The 20,546-nt window shown below is 38.3% G+C and overlaps 1 protein-coding gene across 1 annotated transcript; it reads left to right on the top strand.

The window, feature by feature from the left end:
- The first annotated feature begins 329 nt into the window (after window positions 1-329).
- On the top strand, window positions 330-20,346 carry TXNDC5 (thioredoxin domain containing 5). Its single transcript, XM_014308612.2, has 9 exons — window positions 330-479; window positions 3,189-3,294; window positions 4,537-4,633; window positions 6,928-7,043; window positions 9,119-9,205; window positions 12,194-12,334; window positions 15,104-15,192; window positions 17,944-18,073; window positions 18,643-20,346. The coding sequence occupies exons 1-9, from the start codon at window positions 391-393 to the stop codon at window positions 18,763-18,765; spliced, it is 978 nt and encodes a 325-aa protein (XP_014164087.1). The 5' UTR covers window positions 330-390; the 3' UTR covers window positions 18,766-20,346.
- Window positions 20,347-20,546: the final 200 nt, after the last annotated feature.

The raw sequence follows: 20,546 nt of genomic DNA, 5'->3' as shown, positions 1-20,546 counted from the left end.
ACTGACAGGGCTTTGATTAATAGCCTTACTAAGTTTGAGGGGTATTCATAGGATTTGTACTGTAAAAGAAGATTAGCAAGAGATTCTCAGATCTTGATGATTTTTACATGAGATGTGTTTGCAGCATGCTGCAGTTCTTAATAGCATTTGCTGTTGCTTAGTGTGCAGTGCTTGAGTATGGAGGATTTCTGATCTAGCTGATAAAAGTTTTGATTTAAAAACTTGTTTAAATTTATTGAAATCACCGCTCTGCATATGACTTTTCAATGGGCTCATTCCCCTCTAAGTGGGAGCAGCTATTAAGCAGTATCTTGTCCCTTCTGTCACAGGTGTGGACATTGTCAGCGCCTCCAGCCAACTTGGAATGATTTGGGAGATAAATACAACAACATGGAAAACCCACAGGTCTATGTTGTTAAAGTGGATTGTACTGTAGATGTTCCACTGTGTTCTGAATTTGGCGTGCGAGGATACCCTACGTAAGTATAGAAAGAAGTCTGCTCCTATTTTTCAGTTTTCCATGATCCTATGCCAATTTCTTGGAGCTAACTTCTAAGCTATATTTTTGCTGGGTTTCTTTGTAGCCCTTTGGACCTGCTATATTCATTTTAAGCCTTTTTGCAATGTTGCCAAGTATCATGTGATACATAGTACTCTTCGGCTTTTTCTTTTTTTTCTTTTTTTTTTTTCTTCTTTCAAGAAGCTGTTTTATGTCTTGGAAGGTGGCTGTGTTTAGCTGAAGTCCAGAATTTTCTTGTTCTTTTGTGTGGGAGTACCTCTTTCTGAAGCAACAGTACATTGTGCAGCTGTGATATGCATGACAGAGCTGGTTTCTACTAACAGTACTTTTGAAAGTAACTTGCCACAAGTTTTTCAGTACACTGCACCCTTCATAATTGCCTTATAGGTGGTCTCTTAGATTTTTAGTGAACTAAGTGCTCATAAAGCAATAAATGAATAGTATCACAGCATATCAGTGGTGATACTGTGTGGATTTTTTTCTAGCTACATTTGCTTATATTGGTCAAGTATTTTAAGGTTGCTGTGTTTATGCTGTTATCAAGGATGTATGTCTTACTACCTCAGCTTTGGTAGGCAGAGCATGGTCTAGAGTATCTGTTAGAGGTCAGTGCCTTTGGGTTAGATGTGTGTTCCCTTTTAAACTGACAGAAAAGGAGCAAAAGGATCTATTTTTCACTCATGTCTTCTTTAAAGCTTCTTGCAAATATGGATGGGATCCTTTTATTCATCTTAGGGGGGATAAGTGAAGATTGTATCAATGATTATCTGTAGCCCTTCCACAGCCTGTATTTTTCAGTTTACTTCCCTTTGCTCACTTTGTCTGGTGTTTTTGCCAACCCCAGCAACAGCCTGAACTTTTCATTCGCTCCTGGCTGCACCCACTTGGACGCAGATGCGTGTGACTGAGTAGAAGTTGAGAGTTATAAATAGCACAGTCCTTGTTGAGATAGGAATTGTCAGTCAGTCAGGAATTGTCAGGGCAGTGTGTGTCTTGCTTCCACTACAAATACCAAGAAAGAATGAATATTACAGTTCTGTTTTCATATCTCCAGAAGTGAGCATTGGTTGTCATTGCCTGCTTGCATAGATTATATTATGGTGCCCTTCCTCTTGAAACAGAGTGGGAGAGATTTTTGCATAGGAAACAGTCAATGGATGTGTAATTGCTGGAGGGTTTTTTCCCCTCCCTCCTCTTTAAGGTCATTGAATGTATAGGAATAGTTAGTGCTTGCTTTTATCTGTTTAAAAAGTTAAAAATAATAAGGCAGTCGTCTGCTAGGTATATAAATATAGCAATGAAGGGGAATTAATGGTAACAGTTCTCTTTCTATTTGAGTCAGGTTTGAACTAGCTTGTTTCTAAAATCCTCCAGCAAGGGAAATTTCACAGTTTCCCCAGGCAGAGGTATTGTTGCAAATCCAGGTTATGCTGATCTCTATACTGCTTTCCTAAACACCTGTCAAAGGAAAAGCTGCATCCCCTTTTTATCCCCTCAGAGAAAAAGTGGCTGAGCAGGTCCCTGCGCTTCACAGTTGTCTCAGGACTACTTGGTAGGGCAAAATAAATACTCTATCAACTGCACTAGAGAAAATTTACCCTTGTTTGCAGAAAATAAAGGTGCAGCTAGCTTTCTTTAAGATGTTACCTGAATTTGTTTTCTTACTTTTCAGTAAGTATTGCCAGGATGTGTGTTTTAGATATTCTTCTTTTTCTTTTTTTTCCCCCTTCCTTATTATTCTGACTTTCTGTCATCACAAGGAACATTCAAGAGTACCTTGAAAAGAAAAAACAGTGGGAGCTCCTATCTCTTTTGAATGTGTTTGCATTATGTGGTTTTTAAACACTTTTCATATGTTCATTTCTTCCAACTGTGGAACAAGAAGAGTGAGAAAAACATTTCAAGAAATTAAAGAAGCAGTACAAAATGACAGCTTGTCAAGGGGAAGTGAGGGCTAGGTGACAGTAGTAATTGAAAGTCTGATTTGCTTTAAAAAATAAGACTAGGTCAGAATGCAGTATCACACCTTTATTAAATAGGCTTCCAATTTTAACTTAAAATTTGCAGTAGAAGCTTTACGTAGTCTATGAAAATGTTTTGATGGCGATTAATGAATGTTGCAATCATGAAGTCTGGATGCCTACAAGAAGTCACTTATCCTCTTGTCCTATTGACTTGTCTCAATGTGTTTTTAATCAGTTTAATACCACATGACAAGCCTTACACAGGGAACAAAAGGTAAGAAAGAAATTTCTGGGAAAATAAGTGCTAGATATTTTTCCTTTGGTGATGGAGAGAGGTGAACAAAACAAAATTGATGCTCTTTGATAAACTGAAGTAGGATTAATAGAACTGAATGCTGCAATTTTTAAATTGATTTTTCTTATTGATCAAAGTAATATTACACTATGCTGATTTTTAACTTGGTATGTCTTATTTTCTCTTTTAAAAATCTCCTTAAAGCTTACATGGGAAAGAAGAAGGGTTCTAAATTCTAGCCATGACACTTTAATCGGAAAGGGGTGCCTGATGCTGACTTAATAGTCAAGAGATCTGTTACTGCAGCCTGAGATGCATTGCCATGGATTAGCAAAGCACATTATCTTTCTGAGAATGTTTCCTGTGTGGAAATTTTTGCCTCACTCTTCTCTCAATTTTGACCCTTTAGGCTAAAGTTGCTTAAACCGGGACAAGAACCTCTGAAATACCAAGGCCCTAGGGACTTCCAGGCACTGGAAAACTGGATGTTGGAGAAACTAAATGAGGAACCATCTGTAAGTGAAAAAGAAATAATCTTTTCTGCAGGCTTACTTATCTATCATTTCTCTAAGTTAGGTTTCAATTTCCAGGAGGAAATCTGCTCCAGGTTGCAGTATCAATCTGAAACAGCTTACAAGTAAGTCAGAGTAGTAATTAAAACTGTCATCCTGTGACCTGCTCTCTGTTTCCTGCTTTTAAAATTACAGTACATAATGCAGTTTTAATGCTTATACATTTGACATTTTAAGATACTGTCCTTGCTGTCAATGCATTTGACACCTGTATGCCACAATGTTTCTAGAGTAAGAAAAGCAATTTAGCTCTAATACATTATAAATTGCATTTGTGTTGGGCTTAATTACCTCTTAAAACATGGATGCCATCTTTAGCTGAGTCACCTTCTGATAATATTGTGCCTAAAGAAAGTTAAGTAAGATACGCTAATACCATCACTAGGAAAATCCTTAAGTTTAGGGGTATCATTCACATACAGGAGTCAAACCTTGCCTAAAATTAAATTTTTGATTGCTGTTTCTCATCAAAGAAAGCTTTAGTGATTGCTGAACCACAGTTAGAATGTGATTACATTTAAACAAACATGGTATTTTTAATAATTGAACATTAAATGCTAAATTATTTTAAGAAATATATGTTGAGGTTCCTAAAAAGTTCTTTTCAGCTCTAGGGTTAGAGTCTAGAAAGTATTCACTTGCTTTTGCTGAAATGCTCATGAGTTTCTTGCAAGTTACATGTATTAAGTCTTTGCTCCATTTCCATTGTTACTGTTTTCATGGAGCCACTAGGTAGACAGCATTCCTTCTGGCACTAGGGGAGCAGAAAATAGCTTTTGCACTATTTTTGAATAGCCCAGAGACCACTGAAATGGGTGTGATGGCAGTTGTGGCTGATGTGTGATGCTCTGGAGGCACTGTTATATAAATTGTGTTAATATATGGTGATGCAATGAATGCTACAGCAATTACTGTGCCCTGTGACTGTACTAGAGCACAGTGAAAGACGGGTATTCCACAGACTCTGATAACTCTCATTTATGTGGCAGTCCTTTTCACCTTTTGCTTTCATGTAGTTGTTTTTTAGGAAACATTGGGTACCTAAATCAAGCTAAATAAGGACATTGCTTTAGGAATTTAAAATTTCAGAGTCTATGGCACTATCACACAATGATGTGATACAACAAAAAAATGTTGTGTATTTGCTGTAGAAGAGAAATAAAAGTTAATTTTTCTTGTGAATAGGACCCTGAATCTGATGTGGAACCACCAAAAGCCCCTGAACCTAAGCAGGGAATGTATGAACTCTCAGCAGACAATTTCAAGATGCACATAGCAGAAGGTAACTGTTTTTTCCAAACAAGAGAAACTTGGTTACAGAGACATTAGTAGTGGGAAGTCTGAGCCAGAAATGTTCGTTTTCAAGATACCTCCTTCTCACATTTATTTTCCAGCAATACCTAGTGAAAGAAGTAACTACATGGCATACTATGTAAAAATGCACTGGTTAAATTACATATTGCAGACTATAAGAAAGTTGAAGTGCAGCACTTAGAAGGCAGTAAAATTATGGCTGCTAACCTCAGAGAAGGAGCTAGTGGGGCTTGCTCAACTAAACTGTCTCTTTTCCTGAGCTCCTTGCTCAGTCACAGCCTTGCCACTTTGTGTTTTTGCAAGTTCCATTTGCTCCTTCCCTAGGTGCTGGTTTGTTCTTCCTCCCAGGTTGTTATTCTGGATAAGTGTAATCCACCTGCTTCCTCCTTCCAGCCCCCATCCCACTCCAGTCTGGCCCTTTATTTGATATTGTTTAGCTTCCTTCCTCCAGAATTAATGTGGGCAAAGCACTTTGTCTGTTTGGCTATTTTAAAAAATATTTTGTCTGGAAGCTTTAAAATTAATGCCAGGAGGAATACCTAATAAGGGAAATTTCACCACTCACATGATGTTTTTTTAGACAATGAGCAAAATCTTAGAATACAAACTTTGGGCTGGCATGACAATAGAGAATCCTACTTTCTCCATCTGTTATCTGAAAAAGAAAGGCTGGATAAAATTAAGTGTTTGCCCATTTGAAATCACTAGGGAGGTTGAACTAGAACTTCTTAAAGTAACCATTAACTCATTAGAAATATTTTCAGCATTTTGTGCATCTAACTTAAAATTTTCCAGCATGTCTGGCTTAATGTAGAATTCAATCAAAATTCTCAATTAATTTCCTCTAAGCCATCAGGGATATGCTAAGCATTTGTCAGCTTAACTACCTTCTCAGACTGTAAAGTTCAGTGCATTGTAAATGTTTTAAGTGTTTTTATTATGTATCCATTGGCCTTCATAGAGGAGACATTCTCATGGTCATATCTGATGGTTAAACAGGTTTACAGTCATCTGTAAATGTGTTGTCCTTTCTTGACTTCAGTTACGAGACGTTCGGTGCTTAAATTTAATGTGAGCCTTAGCAGTTACACCCGCAAAGTTGACCTCTGTTCTTAAATAGCCTCCTTTCACCTTTTTGCTGCTCTGGGACAAAAATAAATTATATTGTTTTCTATTGAGGAGAGTATGTCAGAGTACATGGTAAAGAATACCTGATTTTGACTAGTGTTCTTATTAATTCATGGGAAATTTGATTTTGCAGTTTACTTAACCAGTACAGAGCATGTCAATCAGTTTGAAAGTCTTGCACATGCAGACCAGTCAAGTTAGAGTACACTATTACTGCAGTTTGTTTCCTGGTTATTTTGTATTGCCTTTCATCTGACCTTCCTTTGTGGACAAGCCTTCAAACTAGAAACTATTTCAAGTAATATCAGCCCCAAAGCAGTCTTCAAAGGATTATGAAGAATTCTGCTAAAAAGAGCTTTTCTCCAATTGCTGGTGTTTCCTGCAAATTAATTTTTTCCCCTTATTTTAATTAAGTTCATTTTTATTTCATTTAACAGAGCCTTGCCTTGATGTATGCAAAAATGTGCAGCAATTTGAATTAATTAATCTTAATTGAAAGAAATTGCATATTCTGGTACTCTGCAATCAATAATATATACTTTTAAACTAAACCTTAGTAGGAGATAGCACAGGGACTCTCCTCTGCCTAAAATGCCACAAGTGTCTACTAAAGGCAGAAATTTCTGAGTAGGTGACGTGAAAATTCAAAGATCAGGACAGAAAAAGAAAAATGGAAAACTGAACAACATTTTTCAGATAATTAATGGACTTTATAATTTATTTGGAAACACCATTGCATGAAGTTGAAATGTAACACTTCAATTTATCCTGTTATCAACATATATTCCTTGGTGGTTCTTTCTACTCTGTAACAGAGTAACTGGTAAAATTAAACACTAAGGGAAATGGTTAAGTTAAAAGTATCAGTTTTAATACCTCATTTGTTGGCTTGAGATTGTGAAGCTGTTTGAATTTTCAGGAAATTTGGCAACGCTGTGGGACTGCATACAGTATTGAAAACCTAATTGCTGAAGTATTTTGCCCTGGCTTTTGATTCACAGTGTTTCCTATCTTTAACTCAGGAAATACCATGATAAATTTGCAGCCTGAGATTAGTACCTCGGCTTTAATTGCAGCCAAGTTCATTCCAAATTAGCTAAATATTTTTTTTCTTTTTTTTTTTTAACTTAAAAGGTAATCACTTCATCAAGTTCTTTGCCCCTTGGTGTGGTCACTGCAAGGCTTTGGCCCCAACCTGGGAGCAGCTGGCTCAAGTATTTGAGCATTCCGAAACTGTCAAAATTGGTAAGGTAGGTGAAGCACTCTTAGTTTGAAAATATGGTTTGTGTCAACACATGTTTCTGCCAAGAATCATGCCTTTTGTGCTATGATTTGCAAATCACAATTGTTTTGTTTGTCACCTCTTAATTCCTTTTATAGTCACAGTTTGTGTTTTTGTTTTGAGACGGTCATGGTTTTTTTTCTCACGCATCCACAGTTAAGAGGACCTCCCCCATTTTAAGCAAAGCCTTGTTGCAAACAGAGCTGCCTCTCTGCATTTCAGAGAGCTGGGAATAAGTTTGATACTTCAGATGCAGGGAATAATATTTTGAGACTTGTTTTTTATTATTCATTTGTTTTGCAGAACTTGATAGACTTCAGTATTTATTTTGAGTGGGAAAGTGACTTCTAATTTGTTCTTTACAGCATTGAATTCCTTAGCAAGCTTTAGCCCGACTGGGTATTTATGATGAGTTATTTCTTTGTTGGTTTTGGTTTTTTCCTCTTTTTCCCCATAAAACTTTTAAAAGGTTTCAGGGGGTCTTACACTTTAAAAATTGATATCTGTTCCTGCTTTACTATTTCCCTTAGGGTTGATAACCAGGTTCTGTGGTGTATTTACCATGGGAGCTTGTTACTTGTACGTGGAGTGACTACTGTGCAGAGGTATGGAGGTGGTCTGGCAATTGCAGTTACTGGCTTTATTTGCTGACCCATACCTAAGTCCAGGTGGCTCACAATGGGAATCCCTCTGTATCTGCCAACCATGGAAACTGGATCGGGCTCAACTTCCATGCCCCTAAACATTCACAGTGGTTCCACTGACCTGAAATACTGGATGGCAGCAGTGTTGTCAGTCCTGCAGAGGGACTCTCCCTCTGCTGTCTCCCCTGCCTCTGTCCTCACAGCACTTTCAGCTGCAGTAGGAGGAATGAGCTTGACTGGTGCTTTTTAAATGCTTTTGAAAATCTGTTAATTCAGGTATGCTGTACATGTACAGCACAGGCTAGCAGAGTGGAACTTCAGAGGAGACGTACATATAGATACATATAAGCACGGTTGAACTTCAGAGAAGACACACAAATATGTATATGTTCAGACCTGGTGGTTATAAAGTTAAATTCCCTCTGGGAATGAAATGTCAGAGGCTTTTTCTCCTTTGAATCTTTCTGTACTTTTTGATACCCTTGTTTGCTGTCTGATGAAATCGTTGCTTAAGTATTTTTATGAAGTTACCGTTCTCTGGTACCCAGAGAAAAAGAAACAATAAGTTTCCAAAATTTCTGTTTTAATTAGTTGTCTGTGGTGTTTGCAGTTTGTATTACTGAGAGTTGCTGTTTAATACTTCCACTAAGATTTGTCTTGATGCCTAGACAATTTTGTGTAACTGTATAGCTTGTGAAATATATCTTGAAGCATGTCTTGGCTAAGATTTTAAGTCTGTAAGTAAACAGGAAACACAACTGTTTCTAAGAAGGTTGAACCATGACCTTCATCTAATCTGGGGGAATAGTGTCTTAACACTGTTTGATCTTTAGAATTGATCTTCAGTGAAAAGTTTATAAACAAGTAACTTTACAGACTATATTAGAATTGAATGTTGCTATGCACTTGGAGCTTCCCTTGAAATGCAGTGCTAACTGTTGACATGACTTCTGAAATCTTTCAAGAGTAGTTTTTTAAAAAATGGCTGAGCCAGTATGTCTTCACTTTAAAGCTCTCTCACATTAGTGTTTTGTGTCTCATTGTCCATGTACTGATTTTATTAGCTGAGAATACCAAGTACTTTTTAATTGAAATATTTAATTATGTCTTCATTGTTCTTTGCAACTGCTACTACTTTCTTCTAGCCATACCTCCCTCCCTGATCCCTCCTTAAAAAAAATAAATAAATCAAATACACACAGGCCCTCCCAATTATACAACCAAACCACTGTTTGGAAGGCAGACACAATCATTCAAGACAGTACTTGGTACTGAGTTTTACCAAGCCTTGTTGCTTGTTCCTATATTTTTCTGAGCTTTTAAACAAGGGAGGCTGTGATGCTTGTTGTATGTTTATTTTAGGCACTGAATAGTTTTGGATTTTATTCCCAAAATATAGGTCGACTGTACCCAGCATTATGAAGTCTGCTCTGAAGCCCAAGTTCGTGGTTATCCCACACTCCTCTGGTTTAGGAATGGTGAAAAGGTGAGTCTGCAAGTTCAGCAAAAAATCACCATTTTTCTCTGAATAATATTTGGACTGTGCTTACATTCTGAAAAAAAAAAATCTGCTTGTGAGAGAAAAGATGTCAGATGTTAATTTGGGTACTGGAAGAGGTAGACTTTGTCCACAGATAAAGGTTTTTGTTCTCTGTTTTGCAAACAACTGATATAATGTTCATAAATCTGCAAGCAGGATCTCCAGTTATGCTGCTGTGTGAGAGAATTCTGGGTTTACTTTATCATAGTATTTTACTTCATATGGAACACAATAATATAACTGAAATAGAAATAATAATAAAGTATGTAATTTTCACAACGTGTATCAGAAGGTTCTCATCTCTAAGTGGTGCCCATCTGCTCAGTGATGTCTGGAGATGCAAATTTTCTTTTTTATATAAACCCAAACATTTCACATGACACTGTGAGTGAGAATCTTGTGGGCCCAGTTGATATTTTTCCTTGCAGCAATTCAGAGAACTAAAATATTCTGAAATTATGAAGAGGTAAAATATTTATAAATACCATGTACCTGAATAGCATATTATAAATTGTGGCATTATTTATACTATATCTCACAATTTCAAGACTAGTGAAATATATTCAGTGGATATTCAAAACAGACCTGCAAGAAAACCCAGGACTACACTTGTAGCTCTTATGTGCTAAGTTCTTGGCAGAGGGAAGGATGAGGGGGTTTTCTCCCATTCATCTTGCATTCCTTTTTGAACATTTACAGTACAACGTTAAGTTTTGTTACTTGAAATGGTTTAGTGGCCACTGCTTGTGGCCATTTTCTGGCACTCTGAAGAGAAACTGGCTGCAAGTACATAGCATATGAGGTTTGGTATAAGCACCCCTACAAGATCAGACACTAGGGAATTTAAGTGAAGCAGCCCCTGTGTTTTTAATCCAAACCAGATTCACATAAGTGTGCAATAAGTGTGCAGCTTTGTGACCTCAAGCAGCACAACTGGAAGCTGAGGGAGTGCTCAAATCAAGCATGGAGGCATGTCCAAGGCTAGAAGTTTTTTAGTTAATTAAACTTTAGTTTAAACATTGTAATAACTGCAGTTCCTTGGAGTTATTTCAATCAAGAGTGCAGTGAAAGAAAAAAAATCACTGCTGTTGTATTTGGTAGAGCTGAACCTCGGCCATTAATCTGAACAGTGTATTTCAGTTGAGATCAAACTGTCTTTCCCCACTGGCAGTGTGGCATTCCTTGGTGGAATACTGCCTCCAAAATCACATGTTCCTCCATGGGCTGTTACAATATATTTGAAAAAACACAGAACAACCTCAACAATTTTCCAATAATCTGGCCCAGAAATTCTGAAACTCTCTCTGGCAGCCATAATACTGGTCAGTAAGGGGAAGGAGGAGAACTGATTCAGTCATCCAGCCTTGTCTGTAATACCTTCATCCCCTTTGCCATAACTGAAGTCTGGCATCTGTTGCCTCCGCTTGGGGCGTGGCAACCTGGATCGGGAACAGCACGGCGGCAATCCTCTTGCCACTGGGTCCAAGTACTGGCATGCACCAATGTGGTGGACGGTAAATGGCGTTTATTAACGGTTGGACAGGGTCATTTGTAACAGGGGTTAACGGCTAACAACATGCGGGGCTAAGTAACGGTAAAGGGGACGGGTTCTGTCTGCCCGTAACATCGAGATATCCTGCGGCCGGTCCCTGATCTCCCACAGGCATCACACCACTGCTGGTGGTGAGATGCAGCAGATACTATGGGAGGAGCCCTGACCCTGCCCTGCTGACATGGGTACAAACAAACAGGTACAGGCTTCTTGCTCCTTAGGGATTGACTGACACCCAGTGCCAGAAAAGGGGCAGTAGTTACAGGAAACATTATCAATTACAAAAGAAGGAAAATGTGTAGAAAGAGTTCCAATGATAAAGGAAAGTTGAAGAGATATCTGTTCTTCCTTCTAATGTATGGAAGATTGTATGTTGTTTCTTAAAGAGTCTTCCTTGTCTGCAAGAGGAAATCTTGCAGCCCACACCACATAGGACCGCATCTCTAGATGAATTCTATTTGAATTCTATTTGAATTCTACTCAAATTGGATATGTAATGCCTCAAAGATATGATGTCTCTTCTGAACAGGAAAATTAATACTAATTTTCACAGACAGCCCTGAGGGCAATCATGCAAGAACCAAATTGGAGAGGGCCGACAGTAGGTTTGAGACTAAAAGCTGCTCACAAGTGCTCTGATTTCCTGTTCTGACAATCTCTTGATTGTTTGTTTTCTGGATTTGGAAAGTACCTGAAATATGGGGAAGCATCCAAGGTAAACTGTGGCCTCCCAAAGATCTGGCTGGCTGACTGCTTCATGTGCAGGTTAAAAAATAGGATTAGACTTTTGGGAGAGTGGTGCCATTAGAAATGTCTGCCCTGCAGCAGACAGCTGTTGTCTCTTGCTCCCAGGTGAACCTAGGTGCCCAGAGTGCAATGCCTTACTATTTGGGTTTTCCAACGACTTGAGGCAAGTGTGTAGGCCAGAGGAATGACTGTGTAGTCCAGAGACAGGCAAGTTAAAGTTTTCAGCCCTGTCAAGCACTGCGTAGAGCTCACAGGGTAACAGAGACCACACCCAAACCACAGTGGGTATTTTATTGTTCCTTGTAGTAGAGTTAGATTAAAAAAAAAATATATAAAAAGCTGACTAGGGTGAGACCAAAAGGTCAAAGTGGAAATGTTTCAAAAATTTGCTTCTGTGTTTCTAAAATATCTTTCATTTCAAGGGAATGTTAGATTGTTCCCTTTGGGTGCTAAAGAATCTGTTGCAAAAGCTGAAGACATGGCGTGAATGGAATGTCATAGAGAAGTTAAAGAACTAGATAATCATATTTATTATTTATTTGCTTACACTTGGCAATCTTATGTTTTACTAGTAATTATTTATTTGCTTTGTCAACTGCATATAGAAGGTTGCACAAACTATTTGCTAATTGTAGGGTGACCAGTACAAAGGGAAGAGGGATTTTGATTCCTTGAAAGAATATGTGGATTCTCAACTGCAGAGCTCTGGGAAAGAGCCACCAGCAGATAAACCTGTTAAAGCCCCACAGCCACCTGCAGAGCCCACCCCTGTTGAGGTAAGTGCTCTTGCACTCTGCAGCAATGTAAGGTGTTGAGACTGTTTTAGCTGCCTGTCTAAGTCTTCCATGCATTTCTCTCTCTCTCTCTGATAGCTTGACAATTTCTGGATGTAAACTATACCAAATACTGCCCTGGATATTTTTTTTAGTAACTAATGAGTGGAATCAGATCACAAATCCTAGAGATACTTTTACTAACCTGATGAATTGGAGAAGGAAAAAAAATCTGATTTCTATTTTATGGCTGCAATAAGTTATTTAGATACAGGCATAAATGTGGTCTTTTTGGCCAGTGAAACTGCTGGCACCTGAGTCTGTATGACAGTATATTTCACCACTCTAGAGATGAACATTTCTTGCAAGATTAACACTTGAATCCAGGAGAATGGTGCAGACTGCTAAGCCCCTAAAAAAAGCCAGGGTTCTATACTTAGAAATCTGTTTATCTGCAGAAGCAACGAACAAAGACTATGAAGACCAGTACCAATATGGTAAGGTAATGTGCCCTGTGACAAGAAAACTCCTTGGTGTTTGGAGACTTATTTTTATCTTGGTTGTTGGAACTACAGGCTTATGTTGTGAAGAAATTATCAGAAATAACCTTTGTACAATTGTAGTTCATGTCACATAATTTTCTGTCTTTTCTAATCCGTTTGGCATTTCATCTGTCATTTTTCTTGGAGATGAATGAAAAATTGGTGAGGCTGAGAAATTAGGGATGGATATCAAACGTAATTTTTCATGAAATGTGCAGAACATACTTTCTGCCTACAAAATAAGGGACAGGGATTTACACCCCCTTGTGCTGTAGAATTTACTTAAATAATTAGGCAACAATATTACTAATATAAATACAGTTTCTATGCAGCTTCTTACAGGAAAATATTACCTTTCCCAGCTGACTTTTCCAGCAGCATTACCCATCTTGCATAAAGTGGCTTACCGAACATTACAGACCACATAGATTTGCAATTGTCATGCTCTTCAATTTTTATTTTCTTAATTGACCTCATGTTTGGAAGATCTCAATGAGCTGGTGTTAGTACAATGCTAAAAGTAATTAGTTGTCTTTCTATTTTTATAGAAATAACATAAACCACATGTGACACAAATTCCCACTTCTGCTTTGCATTCACCAGCACACACACAAGGAAGAAAGGATTGTTGGGGGATTTTTTTTGCCAAATAATAGTAGACATAGTGTAGGACTCAGCTTATCCTTACAACTTTTATCTTCAGACCCCCTGACTCTTTGTTTTCAGGAATTTTGAAACAAGGGGCCAGCCCCTGTAGCCAGCAAACACTGCATTTGCCATCAGTTGACCACAGGCAGCAAAGGCAATGAGTTCCCACTCCAAATTTGTGTCCCAGTGTTGAGCCCCTACTTGGATTCCCCCATGTTTTATATAGCCCAAGTACTTGCAGCCCTTTTACAGAAGCTGTACTTTTACATCCATGAGACTTCTCTACTGCCAGACATGGCTAAAATCATACAAAAAATGATCCCAGTGGATTAAGGCAGTGTGACAAGCAGATGCTCAGATTATGGGATTGTCTTTTTTTGAGACACAAAGCTAAAATTAAGATATCTGATATTAAATTTATTTTTGTGGTTATATAGTTCACATTGCTATTCTGATAGTAATCTACAGATCTTTAAAATTCATTTTACTGTGCAAATCATGGGAAAGTTGTTACTCATCAGGTTTTCAATTTTGTATCTTAGATTGTATATTATGTTTGGAACATCAGTTTTAGATAGCCATTTAGGAATAGCAGAGTAGAAGCATAGTGCTTGCTTTTTGTTTCATTTAATTATTTCTGATTATTTAATAATTAGAAAGTATACAAATATAATTTCTAATTTCTAAATAATTATTTAGAGGTAATAGCACTTCAGCATAGTGAAATAAGTCCATGAACTAACAGTTATTTACAGAAATGTTTAAAGATACTGGATAATTTGGATTTTCAAATTTATTTTTGGCTTCACAAAACTTACTGGGATTAAAATAGAATTGATAATACTGTCAGCTGTGATCTTGTTTTTCTTCTGCTTTCATTTGATTTTGAAGCTTTTATAGGCATGAGGTACATTTATTTGTTTTTAATCCCTCCCACCCTTAAAGGTCTCATGCAAAAAATGAAGTTTCAGCTCCATGTTGTCGTGTGAGACTATAAGCAATGTGCTTTCCTCCCATCATTCCCTTGCTCCTGATATTATCAGGAGTAGAAACATTTCCTGGCACCCATGCAAGTGTGGTGTTGTGATGTCCTCTTGACAGGCAAATTTGTGTTTCTGGTAACAGTTTTTTTGTGAATGCAATGCAGGGGAAGAAAGAAGAGAGCAGCTCTTGAGACATCACTTATATGCCTTGAATACCTCATTAAAACCGCAGATGTCCATTACCTGCTTGAAGCCAGCTCCTGTAAGGGTTGTTCCTTGAAACATAGTGCATTAAAATTAAGGTGATTTTTTACAATTACTGGAAATCTGGATACAGGCAAATCCTTTGAAAATAGGAAAGCTTTGTTTCTCCAATTATGGATGAGATTCAGTGTAAAACGCTCTTTTCTCTACATCTCTCTAGGGAAGGAAAGTTGCTGAGAAGTAAAAGGCAGGTCTGCTGCTGCTACTCTTGTTTATATTACCAACAATATTATCTTTTCCAATTCCAGTTTCCCTTTTAGGAATGTAAAAGCTCAGTAGACTGATGTTGTATATACAAAATGTTTTGACTTTTTTTCTCCTTTTCTTTTTTTCAGAGGCAGGCTGCAGTGCTCTCTCTCTCTGAAAAAGACTTTGATGCAACCATTGCTAGGGGGATCACCTTTATTAAATTCTACGCTCCATGGTAAGAAGTTTGCAGCTGTTGCTGTTCAGGATTATTGCTGGCTAAGATGTGAGTGCAATGATTACTGTAGTACTGGATTTGTTGTCTTGATCTAAACCGTGAATTAGCTGAAAAAATGTGTGTGTTGGTAAGAGTCACAGCAAAAAAAAGCTCAGTCTTGTTTAGCTCCCTTGAGCTGCTTCTCTGTGGAAAGGCTGACACAGAAGCTTTACCATGTCAGCCTCCAGGTACTGCTGGGGTAACAGGGAGAGTGAAGCTCTCTTTGCAGGTGCAGCATGCTCCTATCTCTGGGTTAGGGTAAGATGAGGGGAGTATATCACCATATCTCAGTACTGAGAAAGGAGAGGATGCTTGCCTTAGGGCACTCTCCAGCCTCATTAGAAGCCTCATTGGAGCACCTGAGTTTTGATACAGATTATTAAGCTATGGATAATTAACTCTCCAAATAACTGTCCAAAAACTAATTTGCACAAGTGACAATTTTAAGATGTTCTTAAGAGTGTATGCTCATGCAGAATGTTCTTAGAGGGACCCAGAGCAGATGGTGTAGGTGTAGATACCCAGTGGAACGCATTGGAGGGCGAAATAAAAGTCATGTCTGGCATCTGCCATTTCTGCTATATCCAGCAGAGGCTGGGGCCCCAGATGGGTTAAGACCTCAGTATTACAAACTTGTAGAAGAAGTATTTCCCGCTTTTTCTAACTATTCCCTTTCTGAGACAAAAGGAAAGTTTCACGCTTCTCTCTCTGTTTTATAGAATTCATCTTATTTGTGCCTCTACAGAATTTAATGAAACCTGCATGCCATCTTGCTCATCCATTGCTGGTCTTTTAGCCAACAGAAGGAAGCCTAGTGTAGGGGGAGAGATTAAGATTAAGCTGTATTCCACTGTGTGAAAGATAACACATCTCTGATTTAATCACTAGCATTCCATTAACACAGTGTATAAAATATAAAAAGATCTTTTGTTTAGGTTACAAAAGGCCCCATTACAAAGCAACACAAGCAAATGCCACCCATATTTAGAATGCTCAGGCATCTCAAAAATACTGCCATTTAACTTCAACAGTAGGCATGAATGTGTTTCTTAGTGTAGGCAAGAATAACCTGGGAGCATTTCATTTCACTTAAGCTCAGTGCTGGAGGCTTTTCCAGTGTTGTCACCCTTTGCTGCTTGAGAACCACTGCTATGCTCTCTTCCATCTGTAAGATATGCTTTTGGATTTGAGCAAGTATCTGCCACCACTGGGTTAGGAAATGTCCTGCCCATAACGTGCACATCCCTCATCTTTTACTGCTCTTTCCCCACTGCCTTTATCCCCTCTACTCTGGGAGGGACTTAGATTGAGTCTGTGCCTGTGCTGCTTCTGCCTCACCTGCAGAACTGGCTGGGAAATTCAGTTAACACCTGTGCTCAAGAGTGGCTTCCAGTCTGATTTCTGAAGCAAGGGCTTGTTGGCATATCTACTAGTTCATTACCTGGAGCAACTTTTTCTGGGAGAGTTTGAGATCAAGAAATTCTCTCCTTTTGATTATCTCTTATTAACAATACCATGTCTTCATCCCATGAGACTATCGTGGGATGCTGCTGGATCTCACAGATAGGATCAGTGCTGGATGGCAGGCTGAGAAACAGTGGTTTCAGGATGTAGAGTCACCAGTGTGTGCTGCCTGGCTGCAATGCTCAGAAAGCCACCATTTAGGAAAATACTTCCTATATTTATGTAACTCGTATCCTAGTTTTGGCTCTGAAAGTCAGGCTTATGACTGCCTGTAGTGCTCTGCATATAAATGACCATATTCTCTTCCAAGTGGATTAACTTATGTAGGGCTCAGCAAACACTATTATGTTGCTTTCTAGTTCTGCCCTTCAGTTAGTTTTGGATAAATATTAATGTTAACTTGCATTGTAAGCACAAAATCGTTCTGTTCTAGTAGTTTTTGTGCGTGGTCAGAAATGCTTTTATACTGTCACTGTGTATTAACAAGGTAGATTAAATATACACTGGCTTGCATTAAGAAAACTTCTACTGAGACATCTTTCATTATTTTTGTAAATGCCCTGATTCAGCCTCAAGGCAATTATGGGTCTGTTTTAATAACCCAATTAAGGTGCAGCTGGGTTAGAATAGTATAAGCAATGCAGATTTAAAGGCTAAAGTGCTTTGGGAATTCTTCTTAAAGGCAGTAAGAAATTCACATTAGGAACTTGACTAAGCCAAGTTCAAAATATAAACAAAATTAATGCTAATGGTCGAACTGGAAGAAATTAGGAACTGGAAGAAATTTAATAGGGAAATTAACATCTCATTTAACTAATTAAAACTTGGGCTATGTAGCTTTAGCATGACTGGCATATTCTACCTGAAAAATTAATTCTACAGACATTCTGTGTCTTCCTAAAAGCATTTTTGTTTCCAAGAGATCTTTTTTTTTCCATTCAAATATTCTCTGTGCTTGTCTTTATTTGGCTTCATATTCCTCTGTGGGGTAAAATGTTAATGTACCGAGATCTAGAATACCATTCTAGGCAAGACCAACAAAGGCCAGAAAGTACTTCAGTGCTTAACTTAAATAAAATCACTTCTTTTCTTAGCTCATTTACTGACATAATAATGCAACGGAGTTGGAGGGCCAAATCATTAGGGGATAGGAAAGGCTGCTAGTTAAACTTACAGCAATTGCAGCAAGACAGTAGAGATAAAGTAGAAAGTGTATCTGTTAAACAAATCTCCCTCCTTTGTTTCTAGGTGTGGTCACTGTAAGAACTTGGCTCCAACCTGGGAGAACCTTGCCAAAGAGCAATTTCCAGGTTTGACTGATGTCAAAATAGCAGAAGTGGACTGCACTGTGGAACGTAACATCTGCAACAGATTTTCTGTAAGCGTGAAAGTTCTGAAATGAAGGGGACAGTATTGTGTACCAGATGTTGGAGGCTCCAGTGTGCAGCCCAACTGGCTGCTGCACTCCAGGTGCCTGCTGACAGTACAGCTGTGGTCTCTGTTAGCCAAAAAGAGGCACCTGGTGACATAATTTTGTTCCTGAACTGTTTGTTCGGGCTTGGTTATTTCCATTATTGGACAAAGCTGAAGAAGTCCCTACTTCAGGAAACCTCTCTGAAACCACTAAAGCTGTCTTGCGGTATCCAATTCCGAATTCTCTTCCTAGAAAAAAAATGTCTTTCAGAGCTGTTAGGCAGACAATTGAAGAAAGAAGGCTGTCATTCCAAGAGCCTAGAGGAACATGTATTACCCCATTCTCTTAAAAATGTTCAGAAATTGCAGGTTGGCATTGAAAGTTCTGCTGTGGGTTTGTTTTTTTTTTTTTAATTAAAATGGCTTACTGTTTTAGAGGGATTTGATGGCTTTTCACAATCAGGTAAATATGAGTGATGGATGCAAGTTTGAACATTAATAGCAAGTTTCTTTTTTTGTGTGTGTCTTTTGAAGGTCCGTGGTTATCCTACACTTCTGCTTTTCCGAGGTGGAAAGAAAATCAGTGAACACAATGGAACGAGAGACCTCAAATCACTGCATAACTTTGTCTTGCGTCAGGCAAGGGATGAACTGTAATAAAAGTCTGGATGCTCTGTCCCTGGCTGTCTCTGTACAGTAGCTGAGGGATTTCTATCTTTGCTAATTTTCAAATAGTGTATTTGGGGGGTGGGGCTTTTTTTGTTTCTTTGTTTCTAGGAAATTGAATGTACTAAACTTTGGTATCTTCCCCTTGTGTGTGTGTTAGAGACATGTCTCTGTGTGTGTGAAGGAAAGCTAACAAGTAGTTACTGTGCAAATCAAGAGTATTTTCAGCATTGGTAGTTGCACTGCATTTCTGCATTCCTGCAATGAAGTGTAAATGGTTTCCTTTGAGACCAAAATACGTTAAGAAAACCAACTGAAGGGCAGCAGTAGAATATTTTCGTCTTCAGGTTAGATCTGGTTAAAAAGTAATCCTTACAAACTGCTTACCATTACTAGAAAGGCAAAAGCTACAGCTGTGTTGAGTCACTTTTGCCTCTAGAATTGTACTTAATCCTTATTTGTCTTAATATAGCTGCTGAAAGGTCAAAAACACACACACCTTTGGAAGATACCAGGCCACCATGAGCTGGTTGTTTCCTGTTAATCCTCTCAGCATGGGAGGTCTAGCCATAATGAAAGTGATGGTACTGTAACATGTGCCTGAACGTTACTGATGCCAACAGTGTACATGTGTCAGGTGCATTTCCATAGGCTGCTGCCATCCAGCTCCAGAGGCACAACGATGCTCTACTTCTCTAGAGCCAGAGTGAAAAATAGGTGCTGTTATAACTGCCCCCGTTAATGGTAAATGACCAGTCAGACTCCAGAGCTAAGGACGTGTTTCCTACCCCGGCCTCAATCCAGACATTGTGCTGACCTGCTCCTTAGTCAGAGTACCCAGAGAACAACAAGTAATACGATGTTTAAGATTTTTTTTCCATTCAGCTCTTGTGCAGTAGTGTAAAATAGTTCCCCCCCACCTCTTCTCGAGCCTTAACGTTTTTCCAAGCTGTAAGCATTGATAAATTTGAATGCTAGGGCCACACACTTTGTGGTGTCTTGGATTATAATATGAATCTATTCTTTGGTGCATAAGATGTTCCATGTTAGACTTAACTGAAAGCCAAAGAATTTACATTGTAGAACTGTCATGATACAAAGGCAACAGCAAACCAAGGACTGAATTCTGCTGTCTCACGTGCACAGAAACTCATGAGGAATGAGGATTGCTACAGGCTAATTTGACTAATCTGTCAAGATGCTGGGTTTTGTCCATCATATGGAATAAGTTGGGTTGCTTTTCTTTTTTATTAAAAAAACAAAAAGGCAAAACATCAATGAACTTTTAAACCAGTGAATTTCTTCTGGTTCTTCACTTCACTGTCTGTCCAGAACTTTTGATTCTGTTCAGTCTGAAAATGTGTGAAGGTGAAAAAGCCACAGTGAAAGCTAAGTGTTGTACTGGCAGATGTATTGAATCAAGGTGTGTACTTCTGCCTTTCAGGAAGCCTTTATTATGTTTTTAACAACTTTCTAGTGAAGCACAATCTCATGAGTTTCTTGTATAAAATCAAAGTGGTACAATTGTTTACACTGAGATTTTTTTCTAAATAAAAACTTTTTAAAAAAGCAGTCTTTCTATAAATGATACAGCACGATGAATATACAGTGACAAGTGCAATAAATTATAGCTTGTATTTACAAGAAGCCTTTTAAATGCAAGTAGAGGTAAGTGCATTTAATACAGGTTTAATATTGATCAAAACAATTTGCTATTAGCTTCTGCTAGACAAACCATGGCTCTACGCTGCATTTCCTTTATACCAGTTTGT

This window comes from Geospiza fortis, unplaced genomic scaffold, assembly GCF_000277835.1.
Source record: "Geospiza fortis unplaced genomic scaffold, GeoFor_1.0 scaffold219, whole genome shotgun sequence".
Lineage (NCBI taxonomy): Eukaryota > Metazoa > Chordata > Aves > Passeriformes > Thraupidae > Geospiza > Geospiza fortis.
The sequence above is the reverse complement of the archived record's forward strand: the minus strand, read 5'-3'. Positions and strand labels throughout refer to the sequence as shown.

Bases quoted from the DNA above. Each gene is read 5' to 3' on its own strand.
- TXNDC5 (XM_014308612.2), top strand. From the start codon at position 391: ATGGAAAACCCACAGGTCTATGTTGTTAAAGTGGATTGTACTGTAGAT. The intron at 3,295-4,536 runs GTAAGTGAAAAA...TCTTGTGAATAG, and splicing joins AACTAAATGAGGAACCATCT to GACCCTGAATCTGATGTGGA. The intron at 18,074-18,642 runs GTAAGCGTGAAA...TGTCTTTTGAAG, and splicing joins ACATCTGCAACAGATTTTCT to GTCCGTGGTTATCCTACACT.